The sequence below is a fragment of the Denticeps clupeoides genome, chromosome 13 (assembly GCF_900700375.1).
Source record: "Denticeps clupeoides chromosome 13, fDenClu1.1, whole genome shotgun sequence".
Lineage (NCBI taxonomy): Eukaryota > Metazoa > Chordata > Actinopteri > Clupeiformes > Denticipitidae > Denticeps > Denticeps clupeoides.
In genome coordinates this window covers 21,519,735-21,544,192 of record NC_041719.1, presented here as the reverse complement: position 1 = coordinate 21,544,192, position 24,458 = coordinate 21,519,735, and the positions used below count along the sequence as shown (strand labels likewise).

General features: G+C 43.1%; 2 protein-coding genes across 6 annotated transcripts in view; both read right to left on the bottom strand.

The window, feature by feature from the left end:
- LOC114801669 (C2 calcium-dependent domain-containing protein 4C) overlaps positions 1 to 1,975 on the bottom strand; it is a 13,447-nt gene extending 11,472 nt beyond the window's left edge. The window contains exon 1 of the mRNA XM_028999832.1: positions 1,846 to 1,975. The gene's annotated coding sequence lies outside the window, so the exon portion shown is untranslated. The remainder of the gene's footprint in view (positions 1 to 1,845) is intronic.
- Positions 1,945 to 24,458, bottom strand: ap3d1 (adaptor related protein complex 3 subunit delta 1). Of its 5 annotated transcripts, XM_028999823.1 has the most exons (35): positions 24,166 to 24,458; positions 20,798 to 20,893; positions 19,940 to 20,020; positions 19,795 to 19,875; positions 19,607 to 19,714; positions 19,401 to 19,530; positions 19,174 to 19,313; positions 19,005 to 19,078; positions 18,349 to 18,398; positions 16,931 to 16,980; positions 16,665 to 16,713; positions 15,655 to 15,800; positions 15,426 to 15,574; positions 15,124 to 15,354; positions 14,810 to 15,041; positions 14,496 to 14,641; positions 14,266 to 14,407; positions 14,109 to 14,180; positions 11,550 to 11,625; positions 11,231 to 11,427; positions 10,560 to 10,633; positions 10,366 to 10,389; positions 9,858 to 10,002; positions 9,397 to 9,546; positions 8,616 to 8,669; positions 8,307 to 8,375; positions 7,936 to 8,103; positions 7,727 to 7,774; positions 7,613 to 7,633; positions 5,880 to 6,069; positions 5,403 to 5,491; positions 5,212 to 5,297; positions 4,887 to 5,008; positions 3,840 to 3,919; positions 1,945 to 2,735 (listed from the first exon to the last, which is right to left on the bottom strand). In XM_028999823.1, the coding sequence occupies exons 1-35, from the start codon at positions 24,259 to 24,261 to the stop codon at positions 2,640 to 2,642; spliced, it is 3,762 nt and encodes a 1,253-aa protein (XP_028855656.1). In that variant the 5' UTR covers positions 24,262 to 24,458; the 3' UTR covers positions 1,945 to 2,639. The 5 variants fall into 5 exon arrangements, with proteins under 5 accessions (XP_028855656.1, XP_028855660.1, XP_028855658.1 ...); XM_028999827.1 differs by lacking the exon at positions 8,616 to 8,669; XM_028999825.1 differs by lacking the exon at positions 10,366 to 10,389.

Below are 24,458 nucleotides of genomic sequence, written 5' to 3'. Positions count from 1 at the left end.
CTGCTCAAATAAACCTATTGAAAGTATAGACTGATCGTTTCTTTGTTAGTGAGCAAACTAATAAAATCCTGAAAATGAAATAATTATTTCCTCCACTGTACACACACTATAATTCTTGCACCTGAACTTCAAAAGGGCAGGTCAACAGAGATAAATACCTCTACATCACCATGATATGAACTCATAAATGGACCGTCTTCCATTAATACTGCAGAATTGTCCCATCTCAAATAACCCAGTTCATAAAAAGTCAGTCACTGATTTCGATGTCAGAGCTCATATTTGAAGTCAGGCACACTGCGATGAAGAAGAACATTTCCTCAGAGAATTTGAAAATCACAGAGGTAAATTCTGTGTGAAAGAAAGTTACTTAATTCATAACATTATTCAGAATATGACCAAATGGACAAGTGTCAATGTGTGGGACCAGCTTGCCGTATTTACAAGCCTCGCCCCAGTGTAACTGTAGTCCTCAAATCCAGCAAGGTACGGCGTCTTTTATAAAGCTGCTGGCCTGAAGAACATAATCTCACATCCATTCTTACATGTGTAATATTCATAAAAACCCAACGGTCAACACAATGGACACTCGCATGTGTAGTTGACTGGATGACGATGCTGGTCACGTGATGAGAGTAAAATATGTGGGCACAATATAAACTAGTCATTAGTAATTATTCCAGATATGCAAAAAATAACATACTTTGACCACACTGTACATTCGTAACCATGATGGGCACTTTTTTTAGATGCTAATGTTGTTAATATATTGAAGTAGGGTGGTGCTGAAATAGTTTCTTTAGTCCTTGTTACCATTTCATACTGAAGACCATGATACATTCTTCATTGCTGCAGAGTTGAAATTAGAGACCATTTTGTTTCTCAATCATGTTTATTGGTAGATCTTAACACAACTACATATTCTCAAGGCTTCATTCTAAGATGTGTGGAAACTCGCTCACCATTTAGTTCATTGGAGTGCATTCATTTCTTTATTATTTATTACTATATTACATCATACAGCTGCAAAATACACTTCAGGTCTTTTCATAAATGAATTTATATTTAGTGAGAATAAAATAATGCACAGTAGACAGTATTTCCTCCACCTTGAACACGAGTGTGTGAAATGAAACCAGAACATTCATACAAGTCATAACCGAAAGCTGGCTTCTATTGAGCTGTGTGCAACTCTTTACATTAACATGAAGTGCACGGAAATCTAGAATTGTTGCATACACATGAATACTTCATGCAAACACAAGATGCAACTTTCATGTAAGCTTTCTGCATGAGAAAATGAGTTCATTAGTATGATTAATTACAACAATTTCTGTTTAAATAAAAAATCTTTCTAAATATCAGTCATAACAGCACTAAAGATTTGACAATTATGACTGTTGGATTAGCGGCAATCTGCTCACCAGTGAGCGAGGGATCCTTTATAATGAAGAGAAACAGGAAGTCTCTCCAAGACGTACGCGCACTTAATGGGCTTCAGGATCATATGCAGCTTGCCAGGATGAATGCACAAGCTCCAAAGCTCCACGTTTCTGGAGAAGTGGGAGCTCCCAATCAATCAGACACGACAGGCGCCGACTGACGCGTCCAAGCGGTTTTAACAGGAGGCCCTACTGACATGGTTGGTGCTGAAGTTACATTTTGGATTTCTGTTCATGTCACCTGATCAAAGCCACATGTTCAACAACTTGTAAGATGTACCTTCATGGTGACCTGTCTGTCAGACTCACACACACACACACACACACACACACACACACACACACCCACACACACACAGGGAAAAGGGGTGTAAAGGTTGAAACAGAAGAGCAATATACAAACCAAAAAAAGTGCAGATTGCTTCGGCAGGAGCCCACAGAAGAGTTTCATAGAGTAATGAGTGACTGGAGGCTGTATCAGATAAAGACGAGGGCAACAGGGAGAGGAAATGCAGGTTTATTACGGTTTAAATAAGAAAATGAAAACGGTGACGGTACATCAGAAATGAAGGAGGAGATACGTTCTTTCACCGTTATCTATGTGGAATAGCATGACTGGTCTCACCACACTGAGCCAAGGTTCACATTCATTACACACTAAAGCACATGGGAGGACCTGTGGGTTTATTACCATGGTTCATGGTTCTGATGCAGGATAAAGCTATATGGGAGACCTTCCAACACAAATTATACTGAAGTAGGAGGTCAATCTCCCACTGACACACTTTACCACAAAAAATTAAACACCCAAGAGCCCAGATCAGATATACGGCTGTTACCGCAGAGCAGCCATTTGCAGAACGCGCGCGCGCACGCACACACGCACACACACACACACACACACACACAGATAGAAAGACAGACAGACTGGTGAGGACCATACACACAGATGTTTAATGCTGACAGTGAAAGGCGCAGATGGGGGAAAACAATCAATACAGCAAAAAAAGTTCAGCTGGTGTCACTGACCAGTAAGATGCAAGAACAGAAGCAAAATGCACAAACAAGCCTTCTGTTACGGGCGGAGAGGCGAGGGGGAATGTAGAGAAACAGGGAATCTACTGGTGCGCGCGACAGGGAAAGTAAACTGGGAATAAATAGGGGCAGGACTGGTCTGCCTCAGAGCATCTCACAGCATCAGCACTGAGAGAAGGTGTGTTTGATTTCATCCAGAACATTGCCCAGCAGCGATGGCTCATCACACTTCGCATCGATGGAGACTGTCTGATTAGACTGCAGGAAAACAACAAAAAGTCACAAATTAGATCAGCGCAAATAGAATTTTGATCATTAGACAGTGCATCTAAAGACGCGCCACTTTTTACACATTTTGGTCCAAAATGTATTCAAAGGGAACCACAGACCGGTCCCAGATGTATCGCTGCATCCATCGTTCCCTTGACCCTGACTCTTCACCTCGTTCCTGCTCCCTAAATTTACCAGTCACGGTCGATATTGAAAAAGTCTGAGCCTGAATTTTTTTTTTTTTCCATACTTTTGTCCATGGCCTCATCAATCAAGAGTGCTAACATGACATTTTATCATTTTTTGATATTATTTTAGTCAGAATTATCCATTAACATTTTAGTTTTAGTAAATGAAAATTGTATTTTTGTCTCTTTTTTTAGTAATGTAATTCTATTTAACCCAGTCAATATCATACAAGTATCGAATAGAACAGACAAAAAGAACATTTTCTTTTAGTCAAACCCATTTCATAATTAAAACAAGGTCATCTTATAATTCTATTGTCGTTACCTTGTAGACTCAAGAATACTCGACATCCATTCCAGACACGGAACACGTTCTTATTTGTTCCGTGTTTTTCCACTTCATTATAAAGAAAGTTCGCTTGTAGCCACCTGCTTTCTCATCACAAGTATCCTGAGATCTAATTTATTACGCAGGTGACGTCACCTGTGTGACCGGATGGAAGATACAGGAAACAGAAATACTTCTGAAGTATGATCAGAGGAAACAGTGCCATGTTTCTTTTGTGTTTTTTGTAAATAAATTTGCTAAAGAAATACAGTTTTTCACTCTTTATGGGGTATTGTGTGTACAACCTTTATTAAAAAATTTATATAAGCCTGTCAAAATGATCCCTACCACAAATATATTTTATGTGTTAAAATATGAATTTACACAATGGTTTTGTTTACTTTCTGTGTGGCATTTCATCTAATCCAGAAACCATCCCTACATAAAGATAGAAAGAAACAGTGAAGATTTTAACACAACTGCTGCGCTCAAACATGCGATGTGTCTGTGATGCATGGGTGTCAGGAAATTAATCTAAAGCAAAAGACTTGAAATATATGGGGGACGAGTACTCACGGTTTTGACCAGTAGACAGACATGGTGACCCTGGATAGATCTGCTGTACATTGAGGCGCAGGAGTCGATCCTCTCCACAACTGGCAGAGAGAGAGAGAGAGAGCGAGAGAGAACTGAACACACACAAATACAAAAGAACTACATGGCAACTTACTGACCACTTTATGGAAGCTGTGAAGTATTTTGTAATGTTTCATTGTGAAAGATATATATGTCTTTTCAACCACTCAGACATCTACTTAATTAGTAATAATGCATATTATATAGAATATTAACACCGATAGTCTCCAGAAGGCACTGGTGGAATTTGCACACATTGGTACACTACCTTGTTCTTGAAGAATAAGTCAAGAACTTAAAATCAACTACTTAACATAGATAACTAACATGAAAATGAAATGTAATGTGTTATACAGAAAACACTAGAGGGGTCACAATGGACAACTTGTGAGTAGAGTTAGGGGTGCACCGATACCACTTTTCTGAAAAACAAGTGCGAGTACTTACATTTCAGTACGCGCCGATACCGATGCAGAGTTCTTAATCCCAGAAATCCCCCATTTTCAGATAGCCGAGAGTGATCATTTCCTGTGTTATTTTCACAGCCGGTGGATTGTCTCTGGACATTTTCTCTCATCTTGCAAGAGTTTGCTGCAGCGTGGCTTGTGCTGGTTTAGAAGTGTGGGTAAACTCTTTGTATTTTAGGTGCTTGATTAAATTACTTGTGTTAAATGCGCGACATTTTGAGCCTCTGGACAATTTCTCTGAGCACAATTTGCAGCCCGCCTTTGTTTCGTAGTCTTCATTCACTTTGAAATAGTTCCACACGGCTGACATGTCTCGCCTTCTCCCCGCTCTGAGCTGAGGGCGGGGCCTGGGGGCGGGCACTCGGCCCCTTGGACGCCGCTCAAACAGACATCTCAGACGTGGCATCGGTCCCCGGTATCGGGGGACTTTTAACAAGTATTTTAGAAAATGTGGTATCGGTATCAGTGCATCCCTAAGTAGAGTGACTTGTTCCAATACGTAACCAATACGACCATTTACCAGAGAAGTGGTGGTGGAAGCAAATACGAGCCAACAGGTGGTGGAAGGGCATGATCACCCCTTCCAGCTTCAAAGAGCTGCTCTTCAGTTCACCCGACTCCAGCAGCTTCGCATACGCATCACTGTTACAAAAACATGGCACGAATTCAAGACATTCCATATCATATGCATCTTGTGTCCTCAACCAAAAAAGTTATTATTTTCACGTCAGCTGTTTTTTTTAAGACCAAACATAATTTAATGACCTGTATTAATGTATAGTTATTATACGAATAATAATGCACAAGGCCACCACTGCCATGAGAGCTGGGACTTTGACCAATACCTGTAACAAGGTGTGGTGATCAGGTATGATGTGCAAGTAAAGTGCAGTTTGAAGTCCAGTTTTTCATGAGTTGAAGCATCTTCTGTCTGAAAGGAAAAGAACAAAAAGTATGAATATCCACGTCATAATAACAAGAACAGAAATTAACAGCGTATTACTAATCATTTTACTAATCAGAACATGGGGTTTACCTTTACAATGAAGGTGAGTGTTCCCTTCAGTTTCTGAGGCATTACAATGCTCTGCACCGAGAATACAAACCGTGCCTCGTTTGACACACCTGCCACCAGAGAATACGGTCACACACACGATCAGCGTACCCTTCAAACGTTGGAGCACCACTGCAGGAGCACCACTACATCCAATCTCCACACCATTTTGGCATTTAACAGAATTTTCAAACATTTAAAAAATCATTTTCATGTAGCAGACAGCTATTGATGTGCAATACTTAAAATGTTTTATTGCTTACTCATATAATGTGAAACTGCATTGCAACTTTATACTCTGCCTTCCATGAAATACTGATAAAACAATTTCATTCCTTTTTCTAATGTGTCTGTGATCAAGCCACGGGATTCAGATGTCTGAATCAGCTTCTTCATCTCTCAAGTCTGCTGGGTATCACAATGCACTAAATCAATCTGAGGCACCAGGTTCATGCCTACCCGGCGGTAGTTGGAAGGGGACAGCCAGGCCATCATGGGGACTGGACCCCTCTGGTCTCTGCAGCTTAGAGTTGAGGGAGTCCAACACATTGAACTCCATGGACTTGAGGAAGTGGTCAGTCTTGTTCTCGAAGATGACGGACACCACTACCTGGCTTCCATCCTGCAGGTTCCCCTGGACGTCATACACCTGTGGGGAAGTTCAGGCCAATTCAACCACACACACAAATACATAATTTTCACATCCCAGGACATGTGGCATGCAAAACCACCACACTTTCAGAAATCAGTATCAGCTGGATGAAATGTCACCATGTCACCACCTCAAAAAAAACAAAAAAAAAACACTACCAGTCAAAAGTCTGAAATCAAATATTAAATATGAAGAATCTCATATATAATATTTGTTGTATCGGGGGAGAAAAAAAAAAAAAAAAAAAAAAAAAGTCAAGTATGAATCTGTTTTTTTCTCTTTTTTTTTTAGGGCTGCAACTAACGTCTAATTTAATAATTAATTCATCTGTCATGTTTTTTTTTATTAATCATACAAAATCAGATAGAAAATGAGAAGCATTACATTTCCAAACCCTTTATTCAAAAACAGAACTAAAATCATTAGAAAGTGCACAAACATGTTGCTCCTTGAGCTGTTATAATAATAATAAAATAAAAATGGACTAACACAAAAACATGTATGTTTTAAGTTTGCCATATATATAGATTTATTTTTTTTAAGTGCTAAAAAAGCACATGTAACGGGTGGTTGTGTTGAGCTCGTGCACAGAACAGCCATTTACTTAATGTAAAATGTAAAAGCCTGTGTTAAAATGCAAGCGAATTATCCCCCATATGGTACCATTTGTACCTTTGCAAATTTTTTGCCTTGACTATGAGGCACCGACGAGTGTTCTCACTCAACTAAACCTTTATTAATAATCAGATGTCTCTGCGTTGTGTGACACAACCAATCGATTGTGGTAGTTGTTGCCAACTCTTTCAGTAATCGATTTTTAGTGATTTTATCGATTCGTTGTTGCAATCCAACTCTTTTTTTTTTTTTTACCTTCACTATTTTCATCATCAAAAGCCGCTTGATGAGATTCTTAAGGCGGTGGAGAGAAGACAAGAAGACGTGAAATACTGCCATCACAGCAAAGGCTCCATGCTTTGGAGAGACTCAAATCTCTCACTTTTTGTTTATTACATAACTTCATGTGGGTTATTTGATAATCCTGCATCTTCAGGTTTGTTCTATAATGTAAAAATGCAAGACCCATAAATTAGTAAGAGTGTCCAGACTTTTGACTGGTCGCATAATCCAAATACTCAAAATGCCATAAGATGGCTGAGACTGCACACTCAAAAGGTGTTTTATATGGAGATCAATCAATAAAATCCTAGTCTTTGTCAGCACGTCAAACTCAAACTGAAATGGTAGAGAAAGTTAGAAACATTTAGAATTTTTGACATTGACAACAAAACTGGACTGGTCAGTTTCCTCTGTGCAGTAGTGTTTGTGCAGAATGAGTGAATTTAGTGAATTTTGCTCAGGCAATCATATAGAAATGCATGTTATATGACCCAGTCCTATTCATATCCAACAATATCCCTTTTTCATTTCAATGCCAAATAGGAAAATCAAGAGCACCATATGATGTAGTATAGAGTCCAAAGCAGCCAGAATGGCTGTACAGAGGGGGAAATTGTGGAAAAAGGGCACAAACTGCATTTACCTGATCAGCATCCTCCTTCAACTTCAAAAGAAAGAAACATTTTCAAGGGCTGAAGAATTGCTGCTTGATAAAATAACCACCTCAGGGTACCAACCGAGCTTGGTTTCCACTTACCATTTTGATGTAGCTGTTCTCGCCGAGCAGGGTGTAGTTTGACATGGGCTGTAATGAGAAAACAGAGCATGGTCAGAAACATAGAGATGACACTAGAAAGGCCATATTCACCCCCTTGGAGGGTTCGACTTCTTGTCTGGAACAAGTAACTGAAGTTATGCAGCAACATGAACCCTTGCGTGAGTGAGGAGACTTGGCCAGGTTCTCACCGGTAGAGGCTCCTCCTCCTCCTCCACAGTACCATTCTGTACAGATTCATCAGCGCTGTGGAGGTGGTGGTGGTGGTGATGATGGTGGTGGTGGTGCTTCTTCTTCTTCTTCTTCTCCTTCTCCTCCTTCTCTTTTTTCTGTTTTTTCTTTTTGTGTTTGGTAGATTTCTGGAACAGGAATTGAGCAGACATAACTTGAGGGATGAAATAGCCAGACCTGATTTAACCAAAGTCAGAGCTCAGCCATGTAGGGTAGCAGGCTCCTGGACACATCAATTCTATTCATCAGCAAAGCAGAGTTTGCTAGATAACAGTAGGAAAAAGTACCGATTATCTGTACGATATAATGCTGTTCAGATCCTGTAACTCACACTCTCCTCTTCAGGCTCCGAACCTGCTGCCACCTCTGCACTCGCATCAGCTGGTGGAGCTGGGGTCTCCTGCAACGACACAAAAGCACAATTCCTGACAAGAGTTAACACTCTTACACTCACACACATCTCTGTAGTGAGGAAAAATATAAAAATGGGTCATTATTTCTCCAGCCAGGTGGATATCATGGTTGCTATATAACTCCATTCCTGCCACAACTAAACAAGATACCACACGACAGCAAGGAGTAAAAACCAGGATGGACCACGGGAGAAAGAACATAAGAGAAACACAGAGAAGAACTCCACCTGCATTACTGGGGGCACTGGAGCACTAGAGAGCCAGAAATCCAAATCCGAAGCCTGGAAAAGAAAGGAGGGCAGTTGGGAGTAAGCAGGGTCAGTACTGAGCATGACCACTGATTTCGACTGGGCCCTAGACACTTCACACTATTCCCAGATGATATCAGATTCCCATAAGGGAATTAGGGGTTAATTACACAAATGTCTAGGACTCCTTGTCGAAATCCATGCAGCCACCATGAACAAGAAACAGAAGACAAGAAGTACAGGAAAGCCTTGGCAAAAACGAATGACCATACAGACTCAAGAATTAAGATGGAAAAACACACAACAATGAAGTCAAGGACCTCCACTCCAACATGTCTATTCATGGACATGGTCTGACATGCAGATTATTCTTTCGAACTTCTACTCCAACTATAATACACTGCATCTCAGCAGAACAGCACTTTTCATGTGTAAAGTTAAGAGTAAATTTAACATTCCTGTACTGATGACTGTACAGGTATAGGCTTCTTCTCGTCATTTTACATTCCATACTGATACTGAGAGATCCCCACTTTCAATCACTATTAGTTTAGTCACTGGAAATGTCTGGGTAAACTCCTAGAACGCAAAAAATATGATATTCATTTATGGACATTTTTTTCAAATAACAACTTTATCAATGAATAAACTGCATAAGAGGTGAAATTAAAAGACTGAAAATGTTTTAAACATTAGAAAGATGTTTTGTGACATGTCAAATGCAGATTTAAAAGAACAAAATTCCACTGCTGTACTTTACCTCGTCTGGTGCAGCAGAGGGTAGGACTACAGCAGGCTCCTCCTCATTGGCCTCTGCTGACTGGGTGGCTTCTTCGGGCTGAACCTCTTCCAGGTCCTCATCCTGCTCATTCTTGTGCTTCTTCCTCTTTTTCTTCTCATCTTTACTCTTCTGCGAAAGAAATGCACTTGTATACAGGCAGAGTCGCGCTCAACCCTTCACAATTCCACACCATGGACATTAGAATTCAAAAGATGTGCAGCAGAGGGACTGCAGCTGCCATGAGACAACAGCGGGTCCTGGTACTGTACAGCAGCCAGAAAAGTGGGAGAACCATAAGAACAAAAGATGACAAGATCACAGGCATCTTTTTCTAAGAATGTAGACTGAATTCATGAAAAACTGGTATTTATGTCCAGATACCCTGAAACAATATGACTAAAGAATAAAGTCAAATATACAGTAAGAGATGACAAATCTACCTTCCTCTCCTTATCCTTCTTCTTCTCTTTTTTCTTCTTGGGCTCAGGGGTGGCGCTCTCTCCATTCCCAGCTTCCACAGGACTCTTCACAGCTTCGGCAGGCCTGTGTGTTCTGACAGGCAGCTTCTCATTGTCAGTCAAAGGCCTGATGGCAGAAGAAGCAGATTACAGCTGGTCAACTCCTCACCAGTCTGGTCACATGGTACAAGCACATCCTGCACTGCACGAGTGGCTCCGCTGTACCTGCATGAACATGGCTACTATGGAAACAAGCACATTACAGTGAAATGCCCAGTGAACAGCCATGAGATGCTAAACTAGAGCCAAAAAGAACGCTGGACCGAGAGCAGGAACATGATAGTGCTGCTGGGAAAAGTGCTGATTTGTAAAAACAGTCACAACATGCTACATTCTTTTCTGCTTTGGTCGATATATAAAGGAACCCCGAGGATGCAGAGGCAGCAGCAGTCAGCCTGCAGCGGCCTGGAAAAGGGGAGGAGCTACTCACCTGGAGGCGGATCCTGATACCAAACTGCACGGGGCAGCGAGGAGAGAGGAGGAAAGAACCACACAGCTGTGAGGGTGAGTGTGTGTGTCGGGTAATACTAGAAACTCAAACAACATCTAAACTAAACCAAAGCCCCACTAGCCAAAGACAAATGAACTTTGACATGCGAACCAGGCCAACATGATCAGACATACTTATCCAGGTCTATGTCCAAAGCTTTGTGGGGGTCATTTGGATCTTTGTCATCGTCATCACTAGGTAAGGCATTCTGGGGAAGAAAAACATGGTGGTAATTAAAGAGTAGTCACAGCAGAGCATCAAGTAAATACATTACCCTCTGGAGCAGTTCCCACAAGTACAAAACTCAACAACAGCGACACGGCTGTTCAGGCCTGATCCTCGACATTCTTGGATGGAAATGAATTTAAACTATTAAAGCATCCAATTTGTCATTTTCCTAACAAGATGGTGGTTCTCCACTATCCATAGAGGTTTTAATAATACTAAATGCTTAAATGGGCAGTGGTGGCCTAGCGGTTAAGGAAGAGGTCCCGTAATCAGAAGGTTGTCTGTTCGAATCCCGATCCACCAAGGTGCCACTGAGGTGCCACTGAGCAAAGCACCGTCCCCACACACTGCTCCCCGGGCGCCTGTCATGGCTGCCCACTGCTCACTCAGAGTGATGGTTAAACACAGAGGACACATTTCACTGTGTTCACCATGTGCTGTAGTGCTGTGTATCACAATGACAATTCACCTCACAATTTTTTCAAATTTCAATTAATACTTGCTTTATCAGCTTGACAGAGCAGCACAGTGAGATCTTCCAAAATATTCAAAACCACTGCAGTAACACCCAGCACACCTCTGGCATCTCCTCTGTGACAATGTCCACGTGGTGAGCAGGGGTAATGTCCTCTTCACTTTCTGGTCCGGAGTCTGCCCTCCTGCCACGGCCATGCTTCTCTCTTTTCTTCTTCTTCTCCTTCTTCTTCCGCTCGGACCTCTCCTTCTGCCGACGCTCCTCCTCAAGCTTCAGATACTGGTCCGACATGGGCATACCTGAGAGAGGGACATTCATTTCCCAAACATCGGCCAACAAGACTATTCAAAATGGTTATGAATCCATTACTCAAACTTCCCAGTGCAGAAACACAAGACTCTAGTCAATGTCTGTCCCGTACCTGGCACTTTGAGAGGCACGCTGAGGTCGATCTGGACCACGGGGATGTGCTCCACCCCTGGCTGGTCCTGGTATACCTGCAGACACAAGACAACAGAAAGAGCAGAGAAGAATACATGACTGGAGAGATTTAAACTGATCGAGGGATTACATTCACATGGATTTTTGTCTGGATTGTGATGAATTTACTGAACGTGGAGGGGGCATTCCGGCTCCATGAGCTTCGCTTGGTTCTGTTCATTGTTCTCCTGATCGTGTGCAGAGGTTGGGAGTGTTGAAATGTCGCCTCTTGTATCACTTCCCTGTTGGGTCCTTAATCTGAAGGTCCTGTTCTGATGCGTGCACCTATTTTATGTAATAACCGCCCTTTTTGTCCATCCCTGCACCATGCCACCGTGACAAGAGATACTCATCTCCAGGGTTCACATACAATACAAAAGTTTTAGAAAGGTGTGAAAAAAGAAGGTTTTAAAGCATTAACCAATTAACAAAATGCAGAGATCTAAACCAAGTCCATATTTGGTGTGATGACAGTTTTGAGCTCTGGGGGGAATACAAATCACTTCCAGGTGTGTGTGTTTGGGGACACTGTCCTACTTCAGAAAACATTTGAGGCCAATCATGATGATATTACATGACTGATAAGTATCTCCCTGTATTCTCAGTATTCAATACCTCGTCCTGAAGCCTCACACCTGCAAATGACCTTTACAATCAGTGGTGACAGGGACCGCCCCCCCCTGGAGACACTCGGGGTTAAGCGTCTTGCTCAGGGACAATGGTAGTAAGTACCGGGGCAAAGCCACACCCCCACCTCGACCAATCAGATTGCAGCATACAGACCACTCGTCATACTCCCAAAACTGGTTCTAAAGCAGGTAAGAACCTGGCCAGAAGGAGCCATCTTTGCTCTTCAAGACTGTTTTGAATGCACTGACTGGCAAATGTTTGGGGATTCTGCAACCAACGGCGACACCTCCATCAACTTGGAGGAGTAACGACATCAGTCAACAGCTACATCAGCAAATGCTCTGATTTGACACACAGAACAACATGACTGCGAGGAAATCCAACCCTCCTTCCAGTGATCAGGTGTGGCGTCTAACCACGGCGGGCGTGAGGAACTCTTCACAAAGTTAACTCACAAAAGGCTGCTGGACCAGACACCATCCCTGGAAGATGCTCAGAGAATGTGCAGACCAGCTGGCAGATGTTCTCTTCACTGAGCACCGCCGTTGTTCATGCCCGTGCTCTAAGAAGTCTTCAGTGTCGTGTTTCAATGACTACCGTCCTGTTGTACTTACACCCATCATGATGAAGTGCTTCCCATGAAACTTATGAAGACCCTGCTGCCCTCCACCCTGGACCCACTGCATATCGCCTATCGTCCAAATCGCTACACGGACTATGCCACCATCTGCCATCTGACCCTCACCCACCTGGACAATAAGGTCACGTACGCATGAATTCTGTTCATAAACTTCAGTTCAGCATTCAACATAATAATCAACACCTGACTGAGAAGCTGAGCCTTCTGGGCCTGAACTCCTCCCTCTGCAACTGGGTCTGATCTTGGACTTCCTGACTGAGAGACCTCAGTGTGTCTGGATGTAGAGGAACTACTGAGAGCATTTTGACCAGATGCATCACTGTCTGGTTTGGAAACCTCACCGCATTGGACCGCAAGACCCTACAGGGCAGAGTGAGGACAGCTGAGCATTTGGACTCTCAATGCCAGACTATGCAAAAGCTTCATCCCACAGGCCATCTGACACATGAACACTCAGGGACTTTCCTCTTTAGACTGACACACACACAGCCTCTGTCATATATTGAGTATGATTATCTAATATTGCTTTGTTTATTACACAGCAGTATTTGCATTATTTTGACTGCACAAGTATTATTTATTTCACCTGTTTAGTGCTGTCTGTCTCATTCTCGTCTACATGTTTAAATTAAATGATATTCTTGCACTGCCTGAGTCCTCTGTCTGCACTTTATGTAGCCCATTTTGTCTGTGTCGCAGACATATGAATGTAGCTGAAATGGCAATAATGCTCTACTCAAAGTGTCACTTGAAATGGGGTTTGAACCTGGGATTTTGTGGTGCCACTGCCTTCTGCTACCGCCATTAAATTCTCATCAATTTCCTACAACACACTTCCCATGTTATCTTGCACATTGGAATCACTTGGCCTTGTTTTCATGAGAGATCTTCTGGCCAGACTTCTCTGGACTGATTTTTTTCTTATTTGCTGAGCTAACGCTGCTTTCAAAGAATGATCCAATACAACTACTTTAGCGGTAGCGGTGTTCAGTGTTGCCATGGTGTCTTCCAAAACCTCACCTATAAGAAAGTATGCTGGTGTGACTTAACATCAAATAATGATGCAGATCACTCAGCTTTCATCTTTAGAGATGAAAGCTGAGCATATTCCAGCATATTCCCCACACCTGCCTAAAACCTCTGCACAGTACTGCCTATACAAATGTAACAGAGGATGACATACAGCTGAAAACATATGATGAATAAAAAAAAAAAAGACTACACGTGTACCTTCTGTGAGGAAGGTGAGGTTTTGATGTAGAAAGGATTGTTGGCCTGTTCTTGTTTTCTGGCCTCGCGTCTCTGTTTGGGATTGAAGAAAATCACATGGATTAGAAGGAGAGCAGCTCAACATCTGGAAGAAACATGGCTGCAACGTCACACACACCCTCGCCAACTCCTTCTCATCCACTTCGGTGTGGCGTGGCCGTGTGTGTTTGGGTTCCTCCTTGGTGAAAATGGCTTTGGGCTTCTCATCTTCAGACTCACTCTCAGATGGAGGTTCATTGATCCAAGCATCCAGGTCCAGACTAGGATGGGGGCGCAGATCATCAGCTCATCACCCAAATACACAAATAAACAAAGCAATGACTTTTCCAGACTTTTGAAGACCCTTACCCATCAGGAACAGGGACTTTCTTCTGGGCCTTGGGGGCAACAGGGTTGAGTTCCCCAGCAAACAGGGCTGTCACCTCCTCAGCTACTTCCACCTCCTTCTGCTGCAGCTTCTGGATGTATTTCACCAGCTGGAGGATGCAGGACGCCTGATGGGAGAGCAGAAACAGACTAAATAGCATTCCCCTTGTGGATTTCTGCTTAATTATCCACTACAGATAGCAGGTTCACTTACAAATAAGCACATTTTTCACTAAATATGGATTTTTATTTTTAGGTATTATATTGTGCATATACTTAGTTCCTCATTTACCCACCCTCTCCTGCACTTCCAGGTTGGCGCTCTGGACGAACAGTGGCAGTCTGTCGATGAGGAGCTGGCTGGTCTCCTGTGCTGCCAGACTGTCTGTTGTCCCCTCCTGTTTGCGCAGCACCGTTGCAAACAGCTTGGCAGCATTCTGGACGTACACAGCCTGGATGTGCCCTGGTAGTGTGGCCACCTTTGGTCTAAGCATGGCCTCCAGGGTCTGCATGGGATCCTCAAGGTGCCTAAAACAGAGTTGCAGAACAGAAAACAGATTGATTTTTCTGACTATATTATGGAAAGGAGAATGAGAGCGGCCATATTTACTCGGAAAATTCCCCACAGATCCAGGCGGCTGCGTACAGAACCTCACAGATTCCATTGCGCTGCATGTTGCCGGTCAGCAGATGGCCGTTGTCCAGCAGTGTGGCCATCTGTGCCACTGCGAAGACCCTTATTGCCTTCACACGAATTGCCACGTCCAGCATCTGAGATGCAATAAGGTGGCCATGACGGGTGCCTTCCAGCCTGGTAAGCTCCACCAGAATGCTGATGTACCTGAACACACAGACAATCACCATGGCAACACAGTTCCAGAGGTAGAGCAGCATCTTCATGTGGACACTGACCATTCAAAGTTGGTGATGTACTGGTAGTTGCTCTGGCTGCAGATGTCTATGATCTTGGTAAGAAGCTCGTCTCTGTAGGTGGTGCCCTCTGCCTTATCCACATGCAGCATCAGCTTCTTTACAATCTCCATCAGGTTCTTCTTAGAGACCTGGACACCATAAATAGAATTAAATGCAGTAACACAATATTTACTATAACAACACTATATAATCAGATAAATCTCAGTACCATTCCATAGAGCAGATCCAAAGCCCTAAGCCGAATGGACTCATCCTTGTCATCCAGACACTGCAGAATGAGGTCTTTGTGGGACTGCACTGATTTCGGGTGGGTCTTCAGGATCTTTGACATGGCCAACAGGCCCAAATACTTCACTACAATAAATGACACAGTCAGAGCTGCAGGTCAAAAGTAAAAACAACCGCACATAAACCTTAAGACATCTTTGAGAAATGCTGCTTAAAAAGCCTGTCTGATGCGCAGTCATTTCTAATAAACAGCTCTGAGCTGGTCTAGACTGGAGCACACAAGCATCAAAACTGCATCATTAAACACACAAAGGCAGGAAAAAAGAAGACAAAACGATGGGAAACACACAAATCACACAGGACACACATGAACATGGATGTTTTGTTTAAGTGCCATTTGCATCTGCGATTGGGACGATGTTGGTTTGTAGGATAAAAGTCCCCCTGGAGACAAGTGTCCTGCTCGGGTTGTAAGTGGGGTTCAAACGTGTGACCTTCAGGTCTCCTGGTTCAGAGGCAGGTGTGTTACCTACTCCAGGAATTGAGGAAATGACCTAATCACATGTCCTCTACATGGATCGGTCAGATATGGGCAAGTGGAGGCTGGGAAACAAAACATGCCAGGACAAGAGCAAAATCTCAACTATGGTCTGCTAACTACAGTGGGATCAAGATAACTCAAACATCACTGCAGATCCATGGTCAGCCATGTCAAGATGGAGGCGATGAGCTGCTGCTCCCTGACAAGCTCAAAAAAGCCAAAAAGAGCATTAGAAAGTCAGAGAATCCCGACGTGTTCTTCACTATGAAAATAGTAGCATTTCAGGGTGCACACGTTGAGTGACCCAAGCGGCTGAATTTTGAGTTATCCATGTAGACCTGAAGAGAAGCCTTCAGTCTACACAACAGGGGATATGGACGTCCAGAGGTCTACAGAAAAACGCGGACAATGAGAGAATGACACACTGCAGGCATTGACAGAAGGCTCACAGTTCTGGTCCGAGTCTTCAATCAGGATTCGCAGTTTCTGCACACAGAGCTGGGGGAGAGAGAGAGAGAGAGAAGAAAGGAGGAGGGGCCAGATGGTTACTGTCACAACAAACCTTTCCACACCAGTTCCAGTGTTCAAATCAGCTCTGAACATTTTAACACACTGATCTGCTGATTCATGCAGGAAGATTCAAATTGGGGATTCGTTTCCATAAAGACTGGAGTGGAAAGGGTTAAATCAGAGCTGGACAAGGAAAATCACGTACCTGAATACTAGCACTGTGGTTGGGCATACCAGAGGACAAAGAAATCAACACTGCAAAAACAAGACAAAAGGTGCTTTTGATATTTCAGGAAGACAGAAATTAATAAAAAAAAAAAAAAAAAACACAAATTAATCTTACATATAAATTAATCTTACATATAAATTGCAAAACAACCCTAACCTTACATGCATAATAAACACCAAGCAGAGCTTCACATCATTACTGTGATTTTTACCAAGTGATTTCATTTTTTTCTTCAGCTGAGGGCTTGTATTTCTTATGAATAGTTATCTGGGCAAGTTTAAAATTAAAGGTCCCATGACATTAAGGTACACATTGCGAGATTATTTAACATTTAGTTCCCCTAGCCTTTTTTATAATATATATATTAGGGCTGCACAATTTGGGGGAAAAAAAGACATATTGCAATTATTGAGATCAATATTGCAATATGCAATTGCGATATGATAAAGGACACTTGCTTGTATATCAATGAAAAGTCGCAAACTAATAGTGAAATGTTTCATTTCAAAGTGAAACATACAAACTACTTATAACAACCTGAAATGCCCAGTTCTTTCAAAATACAATATTCTACAAATCTAAAATAATCACATAAAAAATAAAATAATCTCAAAAAACTCTTTACATTACTGTCAAACGACAAACCCTGGTAAGGCTAAACAACTGTTTTGATTATATTTGGCCATTATAAAATCCCGTATTATAGGTGAATTTCTTTAGGAAACCTTCAAAGTTTGAGAAAAGTTAACTAAACAGCTAAGAACAGTCTAAATAGTTAATGCCTACGTTTAGCCAAAACGTTGTTTGGAGGCTGACTTGAACACAGGAATGCATAGCTTCGCTAGCTTAGCCTAGCTTAGCTAAGGTTAAGACTTATAAAACGGGATTTTATAATGGCCAAATATATTCAAAACAATTGTCCCGCTTTACCTATGAAATGTAATCCCCCGGGATCTGGTTTGGAGCGTACAGCGGTTTGTACAGCCCCAAGCAGCACAAGAGTGAGGCATTTTTATGCACGTCTCTCCATAGACATGTATATGCTTCACTCCACAGCAGAGCCTCTCGCAATATGGCGGCGACGTTGACGTACGATGCAGCGCGTCATGCGGCATCTACCCATATGTCTCCGAATCGAAAGTCATGTGACCAAACACGTCACATCCGACTGAGATGTGAGACATGAGATGTGAGACTTCAGTCAGCTTGCCAACTTTGAGAGAATGAGAATGGATCGGCAACATATCCGATCCAATCCATGTACTAATCAATTAAGTACATGCGTTCATGTAATCGCACAGACTGACATCGCGATTACGATTGCGATTAGATTAATCGTGCAGCACTAATATATACATATACACACACACACACAGAATTTATTTATAACTGACCTGCAATGACAGTGTTGACACATTCATACAGAAGAGACATGGCAGAGGTACTGGGATTTAGGGGAAAAGAAAAAGAATTTCCTTACTCACAGGTTTCCATACACATTAACTAAATAAATAAGCTCACATATGCAGAAGATATTTTCATATATAGAACACAAAACACCACAATTTCAATAAGAACAAATTGAAATAACTTATTGTATGTGGAATACAATCATAATATTTCATTTAACATCCTACATGCACAACAAATTTGCCACAGTGATGCAAATACGGATCTAAAATGGGAAAAGACAGCAGGAACTCACACACTGAAAATAAACTTAAGTAAGACTGGATAGCCTAATGACTCTGGTCATTTGCATTTGCTCAGTGGCACCATAGCGGTTCAGGGATTCGAACCGGCAACCTTCTGATTACGGGTCCGTTTCCTTACCCACTGAAAGCAGAAGACTGGAGATCCCTGCTTTAAAGCCCCTGTGGAGAATGAAGTTGGGCTGACCCTGACAGCTGCTGCTGGGATAAACGTCGAAAACGTAGAAAAGTCCCATCACTCATGCAGAATTGGGGTTTTCGGTGAATAAGGAATTGTTCGCTTGGTCCTAATGTCGAGGTGCATGAGAAGTAAAATACTGAGAAGTTGAGTGAATTACCTGTGAATGAGGTTGGTCAGCGGCTCGATCAGCTTCTTTCCCAATCGGGGCTCTAGGGGCGTCAGCGCACCGAACTGGAAAAACAGCCGATTGACAAAAATGACATGACTGAATATGTCTAGAACATCAGCGTTTGATGCTCATCTCTTCTCTTCCTGCACGTCCTCACCAGCTTTATGATCTTGATGAGAACCCAGTTGTTGGTGGAGGATGTCATCAACTTGAAAAAGAGGGGCGCGAGAGACAGGTAGTTCTTGGGGTTCCTCCTGGCCAGCTCACAGATGACATTTACAGCTGCAGACTGAACTCCTTCCAGCAGAAGAGACCAATATTTATTCAACACAGGACTCCAATCCAATAGAAGACAAGACCAAGCGAGACATTCAGCAGCTGTACCGGGGTCAGGGTCCTCCAGCTTCTCCTTCAGACGAGGAAACGCGGGGCGCAATGACTCGGGGTACTTCAGGAACACTTTGTACATTATGAGAACTGCTTTCTTCCGGATGTACGGTTTAGTGTGAGACATCTGAGACAGGAGACAAGAGAGGTCACTTTAAAGATCCTTACAGAGAGGGGGGAAAACAGAGTCCTGCAGAGCTCACCAATGTCATAATGTCACTGGCCAGGTCACGGGCAAGATCTGGGGTGACAAAACAGGACAGGCCTGTCAAAGCCACACCTGTGTCATATTGGTTGGGACTGCTCAGGTCCTGTGTGACGAGAGGAAGGGACACAGAGTTTATAATGGTTGTTATCAGGACAGCGTCGACTGACTGAAGCTGGAGCTGACCTTGCGGATCTGATTGGTTGTCAGCATGATGACATCAGTTCCTTCATGGAAGCACTGGGACGCAGCCAGGTAGCCAATTCGCTGGAAAGACAGCACATCAGTCACCAGTTCTCTCCCCTCTAATTGGCTGATGGCTGCAGCTCACCTTGTAAGTGAATTTGGAGGAACTCATGACCTCCACGATGTTAAAGGCGGCCCAACTGACGTCATAACCCAGCATCTGCAGCTAAACACAGGGAAGCAAGACAGAGATAAGCTACAGACAGAGTTCCCGCTCCAAGTAAGAGTTAGAATATTTTCATGACTTTCCCTGACAACCATATGGGTGGGTGCTGAGTAGAAAAGGGCATTTAAATGAGTTCTACAGTTTTGTAATTCCAAACTGCATCTACATCATTCCTGTTGTATATAGGCAGCTGGGCGTGTTGAATGAAACACACCAGCACATCAACTCCATCTTGCTAACGATTGTGCACATTTTGCGCATTTTTACAGCGCGTTCTGAGCAAAATAAAAAACACTGAAGATGCACCTAGAGAGACAACGTGATAAGCTCTTTCTGGTATTCCCTTCAGCATTTAAATAGCAAGTTTTATTAGAGCAATGGTGCTTTATATTATATATTATCTAAAATATTTGAGTACAGCTCCATGACTCAACGCACTCGATCATTTTATGTGTGTGTTTATATATGTGGGTGTTAGTAGCCTAGTGGGTAACACACTCGCCTATGAACCAGAAGACCCAGGTTCAAATCCCACTTACTACCTTCGTGTCCCTGAGCAAGACACTTAACCCTGAGTGTCTCCGGGGGGGACTGTCCCTGTAACTACTGACTGTAAGTCGCTCTGGATAAGGGCGTCTGGTAAATGCTGGAAATGTAAATATATAATAGTATGATATATTTATTATCCATAAACTATGACATGGGTGGGGTTTTTATTTGTTTGTTTTATCATTTCCTTTTGCCCAACGTCCATGGATAGCTGGTTTTATATCTTACGTATGTGAGCTTGCAGACGGCATTGGCTTTGACAGCAATGTTGTCCTGTTTGAGCTCCTGCTTGATCTCATCAATGCAAGTGGAGATATATTTTGCCTGAAGGAGAGAGAGAGAGAGACAGAGAAAAAATGTTGTTTAATCTCCATTTAATATCATTCAGAAGGCAAAAAAAAACCTACCAAGTATAAAAGTAAGAACAAGTAAGAACAAACTGAAATATGAACTGAACACACAATTTTTTTCTCTTTGTTAATGTTTTTGTCATCATGTCACAGCCATACAAAGCCAGGGCTGTATAAGGGTGAGCGTGCTGGTCATGTGTCTCAGGTCATGAGACAGCAGGACTGATGAGGACGCTGGAGTGAGTGATAGAGAAAAGGGGACAATGAATAAGAGCAGCAGCAGTATGGCTAGTCCTCATATCGCAATGAAATATTCTAAAATCAGATCTAATTTAACGGACAAAGTGACTTGCTGCAAACTAGAGCCAGTCCCAAGTCACCACTCAAACTGAAACAGAAATACTCAAAATACAGCAATTCACACAGAGAGAAAAATAATCCCACACAGCTGTTTCGTTCTCATTCTGAACACACACACACACACACACACACAATATGTGAAGGAGGCATTAATATTTCATGACTCTGTCCAGGGTTGGCTGGATAAAGGACACCTTATCTGGGTGAGACGTTTCAGGTTGACTGTCCTGATACCAGACCTGGGCAGTTCTGGGTAGACACACGCTAAATGTCACCCGTTCCATCCTGAAGATTCTTCCATGCCATTGTCCCCAATACTGGGATGCAGGGTGCCTATTTAACCCAGACTAAAAACTAAAACAATATTTCATGCATTTCTTTTTTCTCCTCTGATTGATTGTTAACCAGTGCTACTCCAATGGAGGCCACATTTCTGATTATTATAAGAGGAGAGGTGTAAATATTTCTAAATGTCACTTTAATTTCTCTTTTCATACTATTCTTTTTTGAGAAACTAGTGTGTTGCAGAGCAAGAGTCAAGTCTAATATTATTTACAATGCAACCTTGACTACAATAAACAGTGCAGTAATTTGTTCAGAGAATATGTATTGTACAGGCATTAAAAATTAAAATCACTGTCATATACAAGCACAGTTCTCATCAGTTCACATTATATACACAAAAGCGGCGATCACGGCGCAGAGTTCGCATTATATACACAAAAGCACCGATCACGGCGCAGAGTTCGCATTATATACACAAAATCGCCGATCACGGCGCAGAGTTCGCATTATATACACAAAATCGCCGATCACGGCGCAGAGTTCGCATTATATACACAAAAGCAGCGATCACGGCGCAGAGTTCGCATTATATACACAAAAGCACCGATCACGGCGCAGAGTTCGCATTATATACACAAAAGCGGCGATCACGGCGCAGAGTTTGCATTATATACACAAAAGCACCGTTCACGGCGCAGAGTTCGCATTATATACACAAAATCGCCGATCACGGCGCAGAGTTCGCATTATATACACAAAATCGCCGATCACGGCGCAGAGTTCGCATTATATACACAAAATCGCCGATCACGGCGCAGAGTTCGCATTATATACACAAAATCACCGTTCACGGCGCAGAGTTCGCATTATATACACAAAAGCGGCGATCACGGCGCAGAGTTCGCATTATATACACAAAAGCGGTGATCACGGCGCAGAGTTCGCATTATATACACAAAAGCACTGATCACGGCGCAGAGTTCGCATTATATACACAAAATCACCGATCACGGCACAGAGTTCACATTATATACACAAGAGCACCGATCACGGCGCAGAGTTCGCATTATATACACAAAATCGCCGTTCACGGCGCAGAGTTCGCATTATATACACAAGAGCACCGATCACGGCGCAGAGTTCACATTATATACACAAAAGCGGCGATCACGGCGCAGAGTTCGCATTATATACACAAGAGCACCGATCACGGCGCAGAGTTCGCATTATATACACAAGAGCACCGATCACAGCGCAGAGTTCGCATTATATACACAAAATCACCGATCACGGCACAGAGTTCACATTATATACACAAGAGCACCGATCACGGCGCAGAGTTCGCATTATATACACAAGAGCACCGATCACGGCGCAGAGTTCGCATTATATACACAAGAGCACCGATCACGGCGCAGAGTTCGCATTATAAACACAAAAGCACCGATCACGGCGCAGAGTTCGCATTATATACACAAAATCGCCGATCACGGCGCAGAGTTCTCATTATATACACAAGAGCACCGATCACGGCGCAGAGTTCGCATTATATACACAAGAGCACCGATCACAGCGCAGAGTTCGCATTATATACACAAAATCACTGATCACGGCGCAGAGTTCGCATTATATACACGAGCACAGATTGTGTCAATTTCACATTATATACAACATTTATTTCTTTCATGGCCCAAAATCACATACAGTATGTCTCAATGGGCTTATTATGTACAAGAATGCATTGGTGGTTCAGTGGTAGAATTCTCGCCTGCCACGTAGGAGGCACGGGTTCAATTCACGGCCATTGCAGCACGGCATTTGGGGGCAGTGGTGGCTTGTCGGTTAAGGAAGTGGCCCCGTAATCAGAAGGTTGCCGGTTCGAATCCAAACCCGCCAAGGTGCCACTGAGCAAAGCACCATCCCCACACACTGCTCCCTGGGTGCCGGTCATGGTGCCCACTGCTCACCAAGGGTGATGGTGAAATACAGAGGACACATTTCACTGTGTGCACCATGTGCTGCTGCATATCACAATAACAATCACTTTTCTTTTTTAAGAAACGATCAATTTCACATTATATACAAGCACAGTGGAGGGGCAGTGGTGGCCTAGTGGTTAAGGAAGCGGCCCCGTAAACATTTCACTGTGTCACCGTGTGCTGTGCTGCTGTGTATCACAATCACTTCACTTTCGCTTTAAGCACCGATCACATCAATTCACATTACATACAAGCCCCGTGCAGACGAGTTAAAAGCAGGAGATTTACTGGATGGGTGTAAATGAAATGAGGAGGAATCAGCTGCTTTACTGGCTGGTAAAGTAGCGGAACAGCAGCGTTTCTCTCCAGGTTGGTGTAGCTGCAGCAGATCGAGTTTAAATCGGACTCGCTGTTTCTGGAAGGCCCGATCCGGCCTGAACGCCGAACTGCTCTTTCTACCACATTTAGTCGAAAATGGGTCAGTTCGTAAAAACTCATCCCAACGGGTGTCACCCGAACTACGGCCGTGTCTTTTCTCGGGTTATCCCGCAGTTATTATGCGGCTTTATCTGCTTATGAGGAGGTGGTCAGAATGCGAAGTAAATATTAAAACGCATTTTACCTCATCTTCCTTGTGGTTCCGAATGCCACGTACTAAATCCTGCAGGTTTTTGTCGAACATCCGATCGATGCTGCCTTTAACGATCTTGAGAGCCATGGCTGCTGTCGCTTCTGTCCAAGGAGACCAGGCCGGCCTTTCATCCACCTACCACCGCGTCCTGACGGCGGGCGCAGCACCTCACTAATCCAAGCCGGAGAAGGCAAGGCCGGACGGAGCGAAGCCACAAGCCGCAGATCCGCACAGGAAATGGCCGAGAAAATGGCGCCCGGGTCAGGTGACTGCTGCTCGCCTGA

Bases quoted from the DNA above. Each gene is read 5' to 3' on its own strand.
- ap3d1 (XM_028999823.1), bottom strand. From the start codon at position 24,261: ATGGCTCTCAAGATCGTTAAAGGCAGCATCGATCGGATGTTCGACAAA. The intron at 19,715-19,794 runs GTCAGCTCCAGC...CTCGTCACACAG, and splicing joins CAACCAATCAGATCCGCAAG to GACCTGAGCAGTCCCAACCA. The intron at 10,003-10,365 runs GTGAGTAGCTCC...TTCTGCCATCAG, and splicing joins GTATCAGGATCCGCCTCCAG to GCCTTTGACTGACAATGAGA.